The following is a 9452-nucleotide window of genomic DNA, read 5'->3' on the forward strand; positions in this document are numbered from 1 at the left end:
GGTACTGTCGAGGCTGTCACACCCGAGCTTGCACTTCCCAAGTTCGGACTATGTTATCTGAAGACAATCAGTCAGATATATCCCTGTGTCGTGGCATTTCGAACTTAGAAAATATCTCGAGGTTACACATCTTCAAGGTCGTTGTTTTACTTCAGAGATTTTATGGTTAGACCATATAATATTTTCATACATTTCGAGCTCACACCTGATGAGCCCAGTTTTCGTGGTCATAACCTCTTGTCTTGAAATCTGGGTGTAACATTATTAATATACTACAAAACATATAAAATAAAAAAAATAAAAAATAGGCAAATAATTAAATGAGTTCCATCAAGACAGACCACCTATTTAACATTCACCCTATGTTTGGTAGAGTGGATAGAAAATTAGAAGGAAAGAAAAAATATAAAGGAAAGAAAAAAAATTATATTTTCTCTCCTACATGTTTGATATAAGGAGAGGAAAGTAAATAGAAATTTTTTTTTTATTTATTTATTAGTTTAATCAAAATAAAAAAAAAAGATTTTTTTTGACACTTTTACCCTTATATTACTCAACTTTTTAGGGTTACTTTTGTCATATGCTTATTAAGTATTTAGTCCCATGTTTTCACTTTAGTTTTCTCTCCAATTTGGAGAGAAAATATTTGGCATGGGCCCCACTTATTTTTTACTTTTCAATTTTCTTCTCGGTTTGATTTTATCTCCTACCAAAATGCTCCATTTTCTTTTTTTTTTACTTCTCTCCACTTTTCCCTAAAAAAAATTTCTTTTCTCCCACTTTCTTCTCTAACAAACAAAGGATCATGGTAGAAAATTTTCTCCATCACCACTTTGTTCATCATTTAGATGGAGAATTCCCACCCCACTATAAAGGTGAGTTGCCACAGAATCCAATCATCGTATGAAAAAAATTGACATCCCTATATATAATCAAACACTATAATTTTTAATCTTAGAAAATATATATCAAATTCTTATGTGCTTATATTATAATCGAATACAATTATATAAATTTATGATATTTATATTTGCTTCATTAATAATAAGATAATTTTGAATTTTCCACTATTATAATACTATTAGTCAAGTTACCACTTAGCCGCATCACTAAAATTGTTTTATATGTTTATTGTCGTATCTTTGTGGCATCGTCGTTATCTTGTTCCTGTCATCCATGTCGTTGATTTTGATGCTTATCGCGCATGATGAGGGTAGATAATAGTGATCCGTAGAAGAATTATTCATACCAAAATCAGACAAAGCATCACAATGAAGCAATAAAGTATGCCTTTACATTATTCCTTATAAGATCATATGAAATATTGAAACATAATCTGTATATTAACAACTGAATACAAAATAGGTTATTAGCCGCAAAAGTCTTTCATCTTTTGATATAGAATACTATTTAAATCCTTAATTTTTTTTTTTAAAGGCAAAAGTTCTTGATTTTTTGATATAATAGTATTTAAGTCTCTAATTTTTTTTAAGACAAAAATTCCTTACGTTAACATATTAGTGAACTTGTTCCCTAAAGACTCATTAATTATTTTTAAAAACTATTTTAATTGACTTTAAAATTGTAAAAGTCAAATAAAATTGTATTTAATTTTAAAATATAAATTAATTTAAATAATGAATTTTAAAATATATATTATTTTTTTAAAAGGAAAAATATATATTTCTTAAAATTACTAATTTTTTTTATTCATTAACACATATTTACTAATTTTTTTTTACTTATTAGTTAAATAAAAATTGTGTTATTGTATTAGTTCTTAAATTGAAATGATTTGATTGGTGAATAAGAATTAATACAATAACACAATTTTAATTTAGTTAATAAATAAAAAAAATATTTTAATTAGTAAATATGTAAATATGTGTTAATGAATAAAAATTTATTTTAGTAATTTTAAGTAATATATATATAAGTAATATAGTTAATTCGTTATTTAAATTAACTTATATTTTTTATTAATTACATACAATTTTATTTGACATTTAAAATTTTAAAATCAATTAAAATAATTTTTTTTAAAATAATTAATGAGTCTAAAGAGAAGAGGTGCACCAAGATGTTAACATAATGGACTTTTGTCTTAAAAAAAGATTATAAACTTAAATACTAATATATCAAAAAATCAATGATTTAAATACTAACATAAAAAAAAATAGATAGTTTTGCTGCTAATAACCCTACAAAATAAATAAAGTAGTTTTGCCATCTTCCTTCCATTAGATTCAGCTGTCTCCATTTGTGTGTCCCTAGCCTGTCCCGCCAATAATAATTTGACATGTTGCATATTAAAATTAATTGAAAATGAATTAAAAATTTGTTAACAGACGTTAATTTTGCAGACTTTTAGTATTCCTATTTTTTTCCATCTCTCTCTTTCTTGCGATTGAATATCATTGACTCACCATAGTCAATTCTCCACTCCGACCACCTAATGTCATTCTCCCTGGATCTACAACACCAACGAGATTTTTAATCCATTACCCTCCACTTCGATGACGTAACCATCGCCATCATTATTGTAGAATATATATAATACCTTAAGCTTATATTGATCTCTTTTATTTAAACATAATGAATTTCTGGGTAGATTCAAAAGTGACCATCAAATAATATAAAAGCATCACAAAATAAGTTATCCATGAAGTGAAGGTGCCAATTTTGGACAAGCAAGCTTCGCAGTCCAATAGTTCTAAAGAGTAGACAACAAACATAAATAGACTATTTCTCAACTTATTTTTGTAAAGAGAAGTGTATATAATATTGAATATAAATCTTATAATTGTAATGCTTAAAATCAAAGGTCTATATGAATACAATCTGGTGATAATGGTAATTAGGCAAGCAAGAGAGAAAGATGGAGAAAAAAAATAGGAATACTAAAAGTCTGATGATAAATTAACGGCTGTTAATAAATTTTTAATTAATTATAATTTGCCATATGTCAAATTATTATTGGTGGGACAAGAGACACACAAATGGGACAGCAGATTTTTCTTCTTATATTTGACCGTAGTCTGAATCACCATTCACCACTTGCAATAAATTTCTATACGGCAACATATATACAGCCTAGAGAAAAGAGAAGAGTCCAACTCGAAAGGTGCCTTCTTATCCATATATGGTTGCGAGTCAGAAAAAACCAAAATATATGCATGTATTCACTTGTGATTTCAGGAGAAAGACAATACGTAAGTGTTAGTTAACACAATTAACATAAATAGTTACACCAAAATTTACTCTCACTTCTAACATTGGCTTGCCAACAAAAGCTAGAACTTATACGGTTAGATATTTTTTTCTTTCGAAAATATTGATATTTTTTCTTTAGGAAATATTAGATATTTTTTCTTTTGAGAGAATTATTGGATATTACTAGTTAAAGAAAGTAATGGGCACCTCCTATTTTTGGTAATATGTAGATATATATAGCTACGAATAATTTCTAGAGAGGCGGTGCTCTCGCAACATGCTTTACACCATGTGGCTTCTTCTTATTCTTCTTCTTCCTCTGCTCTTTCTCATGCAAAAAAAGATCAAAGCAAAACAAAATAACACATCACAACTTCCTCCAGGCCCTTCAAAGCTTCCTATCATAGGCAACATACACCAACTTGGCTCCTTGCCCCATCAATCTCTATGGAAACTCTCCAAGAGATACGGTGATGTTATGCTCCTCCGATTGGGAAGACTACAAGCCATCGTGGTCTCTTCGGCGGAGGCTGCAGAAGAGGTCTTAAAAGTTCATGACCTGGACTGTTGCAGTAGACCACCCTTAGCTGGTTTGGCAAAACTTTCTTATAATAACCATGACATATCTTTCTCACCTTATAGTGAGCACTGGAGACAGATTCGTAAGGTTTGTGTTCTCAAGCTATTTAGCATAAAAAGTGTTCAGTCTTTCCAGTTCGTCAGAGAAGAAGAGATAGATTCTCTGATTTGTTTCCTCAAAGACAGTTCGACTACTCCAGTTAATCTCAGTGAAAAGATGTATAGTCTTACGGCAAGTGTGATTCTAAGGACAGCCTTTGGAAAGAGGTTCCTGGAGTGTGGACTAGACAATGATAAGTTTGAAGATATTATCCATCGGGCAATCGCTGTATTAGGAAGCTTGACAGCCTCTGATCTTTTTCCTTACGTGGGCTGGATTATTGACCGGTTGACTGGTCTTCATGCAAGATTTGAGAGGAGCTTTCATGAGCTGGATGACTTCTTTTGTCGTGTCATTGATGAACATCTAAAAAGATCCCCAAAAGAAGGAAAGGAAGACATTGTTGACTTACTGCTATGCATGGAGAGAAGTAAATCTGACTATGGAGATTTTCAATTCACTAGAGACTGTACTAAGGCAGTTCTCATGGTAAGATTATACCTTGTGTTTAAGGAACAATTTTGTAGAAAGTTAAAATGGTAATGTGATTATCTAAAAATATATAAACAATGTTAATTTGTCCTTTTTATTTAATTATGTATGAGTATGAGTAATCTAAAACTCACATGTTTAAGTTTAATATTAATCTATTGAAGGGTAAAGTGATTTTTTCTTTGTTTTGCTTAAAAAAATTGAAACTTTTAACAAACAAGATAATGTTTTGATATTCTCGTTATCGACAATTACCAAATAGCCCCATAAATTATTATTTGCTTGTGTTGTTTTTCTTTTCAGAAAGATCAAAAGCTTATTATATCTATTGAAACTACCATATATGTAAAAAAGTGACTAATTTACTAGTAATGTCCCTCAAGTTCTAAGTGTGAATCTGATAAGGTCTTTTGTCTCAGGATATCTTCCTAGCTGGTGTGGACACTGGTGCAGTCACCTTAACTTGGGCAATGTCCGAGCTTGCTAAGAATCCTACAGTAATGAAGAAAGTACAGAACGAAGTAAGAAGTTTGAAAAATGGAAAAATTACTGAAAGTGACATTCATCAGCTTCAGTATCTGAAAATGGTAGTCAAAGAAACTTTGAGGTTGCACCCTGCACTCCCACTTTTAGTCCCAAGAGAAATTATGTCCCGTTTTAAGCTTGCCAATTATGACGTTAGCCCAAAAACACTTATCCAAGTTAACGTCTGGGCTATAGGTCGTGATCCTAAGTACTGGCAAAACCCAGAAGAGTTCTTCCCTGAAAGATTTATTGATAGTTTCATTGATTACAAAGGGCAACACTTTGAGTTATTGCCATTCGGAGCAGGTCGAAGAGGCTGTCCTGGAATGTATTCTGCAATGACTATGGTGGAGCTTACACTTGCTAATCTCTTGACTTGTTTTGACTGGAAATTGCCTGATGGAATCAGGGAGTCAGATATTGACATGGAGGAGGCAGCTGGGCTTACTACTCATAAGAATACTGCTCTGAAACTTGTTCCAGTTACCTACCAATGGCCATCAAAAGATCAAATTTAGTGGCGAGGCACTGTTACATTACTCAATGATGAGCACATTACGGGTCAAAATATTCATGGTATATAAACATTACCAAATAAAAAAGGTCCTATAGCATATGATGGGCTTGTCCTCTCGCCCCGAACTAAAAAGCATTTTCCATTTAGTAATATATCTTTACTATACACAAGGCTTGATATTATGCCCTTGTATTGCACCTATCTGTTGGAAAACAAATTGAGATAATGAAAAATTGATGCCTAAAATGATAATGTTTCAGCAAGTCACTTTGACTAAAGATGAAGTTATCTGAATATTTTGTGATTTATTCTTATTGTCATAATTGAGATATCATAATATTGTGTGATTAATTAATGATAGATTGTCAGAAAATCACTTTGAGTAACAATTGATATTACCAGAAATTCTGATTGATTTTTACTTTGGGTAACTGCTGATATTAACAGAATAAGTGTGATTAATTCTAATTGATTTTCAAAAATTCAGATTTCAGATTTGTTGGATATTTGGGCATTAATGCACTTGATTCTCATACATTTTCAACTCTTTATGAACCCTATAAAAGGAGGCTTCTCCTCTCATTCTAGGACACACAGATACAGTCACACACTTAGTCTCTTTCTCTCTTTAATCTCTGTAGTATTTTCTGCTGATAGATGGGAGTTTTGTTTCGAGTTCGCCTAAGCAGACACAATTGTGCTTTCGTCTTGCTTGATAGCTGTTGATCCTCTAGCACCGTTCAGGTAGAAGGGACAAATCTGCTTTAAGAAAAGCACGTTTCGTGTGCCTCGACTTTGGTTTATTCTTCCTATTGTATTTTTTGCATTTCTGTTATTCAATTAAATGTATTAATATACATTTTGTTCTTCTCCACTATAATATTTCTAATAATCTTAAAACAGAATTTGACTCCTTAGAGAAGATGAACAGATTGAAGGGTGAAAACCATTTATGAATTTTGTTTGTTTTGCTATTTTATTGGTGTTGGTAATATTTTATCATATTTCTATGCTCCCAACTTTGTTTAGTATGTATATATACATATATATATATATTTCTTGATTACTGAATATTTGCCCCGATTATCTGCCAAATTTTTATTATCTCATATATGTATTGATATGAAAGTTTTGTATATATGTTACATGCCTTTTTTAGGTACTTTTATATTTTGTTGTATCCATACAGAATATATCATTTGTTTTATATTCATGAAATATATATATATATGTCATATATGCTTCATGCATTCTAGAATTTTGAACATATATCATATTTTTGGTTTTTGATATATTGTCTAGTTTAAATACATACATGCATATTAATAAAATGCTCCACATATTCTTATAATAAATGAGGAAATGTATATGCAGATTCACTTACCTTAATTAGTATCGTCATTACAAATATTTTTATATCTCTTCTATATAATAAGTGTGTAGATAACGGAAATTCTTGGTTTTAACGGTTTTTTATTTTTTTAAAGTTAATTTTAACGGAATATTCTTATATTTAACAGAATATTCTTATATTTAACTGTAGTTTGTAAACATTTAAACTTAAATAAAATAAAATAAATTATTAAAAAAATTAAATAGGATATTTTTGAGATATTTTACAATGATAATTATTTAAAAATAATAAATAATTAAAAAAATTAAAATATGATATTTTTGAGATATTTTACCATGATAATTATTTTAAAATAATAAATAATTAAACAAATTAAAATATGATATTTTTGAGATATTTTACAATGATAATTATTTAAAAATAATAAAATCATACTTTTTATAATTTAAATAAATTTAATTAAAATTAAACTTAATTTAATTATATCATATTAAACATATAATATAATATACTGTGAATTAGCAACAAATTGTTTTTTTTAACAAACTAGCAATAAACTTAAATTTAAAATCCACATATAATATTTAATATTACATTAAACATATAATATATAATCTCTTGTTGTGACTCCTAAATACAAAAATTAGAACAAACATAAACATAAACAAAAATAAATAAATTATTTAATTAAAATATGATATTTATTTCAAAATTTAATGACATTAATATAAATTTAATAAAAATAGTTAATAAATTTTATAAATAAAACTAAGTAAACGTGAAATATGCACGTTGCTTGTATCTAGTATATATATATGTGTGGAAGTAGACTATCAACACGATAATTATGAAATATTATGCACATTTATTTTTCCATATATATGAATGATTTATGCATATCAATATATATATATTTATATGAATACAGTTGTATATGAATTTTACATACATATATGTGCATATTTTTTTATAATTCAAGTTTAAGTTATTTTAACTTGAAATTTTATATATTACATGCAGCATGAATGTTTTATATAGTAATATATATATATATATATGCGAATGGAAAATTTGATAGTGTCATGATGACAAGTGGCTTCAAAATGAATGAGTGTGACAAATATGTTTGTATAAAAAATATAAATGATGAATATATATATATATATTATTCTTTGTTTGTATGTAGATGATATACTCATTGTCGGAAGCAACCAACGAATGGTAAAATCTACCAAATATATGTTGAACTCAAGGTTTGACATGAAGGACATGGAGCTGGCTGATGCAATTCTAGAAATAAATATTACAAGGATGCCAGTTGGACTTAGTTTGAGTAGTCACACTATGTGGACAAGATTCTTGACAAATTTGGTAAAAATGATTCTGGTGTGTCCAGAACACCAATTGACATAAGTCATCATCTGTCCAAGAATAAAGGCGACAGTGCCTCTCAAGCAGAGTATGCTAGAGTGATAGGTAGTCTAATGTATTTGATGAGGTGTACAAGACCATATATTGTCTACACTGTAAGTACTTTAAGTCGATTCACGAGTAATCCAGGTGTTGAACACTGGAAGGCAATTACAAGAGTAGTTGGGTACCTGCAGTATACTCGTAACTATGAGTTAAACTATACCAGAGATCCAATTGTTCTTGAAGCATACACTGACGCAAGCTGGATATCTGACATCCAAAACTCGAAAGGTACTAGTGGATATGTGTTCACTCTAGGTGGCGCAGCTCTTTCATGGAAATCCTCGAAACAAATTGTAATCACTAGATCCACGATGGAATCCGAGTTTGTAGCTCTAGATAAATGTAGTGAAGAAGCAGAATGACTGCGCAATTTCTTGGAGGATATTCCAGAATGACCTAAACCTGTGCCTGCAATATGCATATATTGTGATAACCAAGCAACATTTGGCCGGGCACAAAATATTTTGTATAACGATAAGTCTAGACACATACGTCAACGACATAATACCGTTAGACAACTGAGCTCAACTAGAGTTATCTCGATTGATTATGTGAAGTCAAAAGATAACATTGCAGATTCCCTAACCAAAGGGTTAAACAGAGACCAATTTAAAAAGACATCAGAAGGAATGAGACTTAAGCCCAAAGGAAATTAATGTCGATATAAAGGAAACCCAACCTAGTTGACTGGAGATCCCAAGATCTAGGTTCAATGGGACAACCTAATTATTGAGACCGAGTAAGGTCACTGTGGGGAATTACCCCTACCTGTTCCAATGGTGAAACAGTGATGCCTGTTGTAAAAGAGGTTAAGCTTAAGCTTTTAATGACCCTTACGTGTTAGAAGTCCAAGCAGAGTAATGCGGGATTACTCTTAGATAAGAGGTCACCTATGTGAGAGATAAGTGGGGTAGCTTCGAAGGAGAATTGTGGGGGCTCAATTCTCTAAAACCCCTCACAGATTCAAGCGATGTTCACTACCAAAATGAACATAACTATGAGAACCGAAACTATGCCGGAAAGATATGTGTGTGAGATATATCATCGTTTACATAAACGATAGAACAGTTCAAAGACATCGCATCTACTGATAAGTTAGTACGTAAATATATTCTCACAGGGGAAGGTTCAAAGGCTAACACCCACCTATCCTAAGCAGGTGTGAATCAGAGAACTCTATCACCTTGTTTCGTCGA

At 30.3% G+C, this 9452-nt stretch overlaps 1 protein-coding gene across 1 annotated transcript; it reads left to right on the forward strand.

The window, feature by feature from the left end:
• Positions 1-3464: 3464 nt before the first annotated feature.
• LOC133822213 (cytochrome P450 71B34-like) lies at positions 3465-5689 on the forward strand. The gene is made up of 2 exons (XM_062254475.1): positions 3465-4381; positions 4804-5689. Exons 1-2 carry the CDS (start codon positions 3491-3493, stop codon positions 5425-5427), a joined length of 1515 nt encoding a protein of 504 aa, XP_062110459.1. The 5' UTR covers positions 3465-3490; the 3' UTR covers positions 5428-5689.
• Positions 5690-9452: the final 3763 nt, after the last annotated feature.

This window comes from Humulus lupulus, chromosome 3, assembly GCF_963169125.1.
Source record: "Humulus lupulus chromosome 3, drHumLupu1.1, whole genome shotgun sequence".
NCBI lineage: Eukaryota > Viridiplantae > Streptophyta > Magnoliopsida > Rosales > Cannabaceae > Humulus > Humulus lupulus.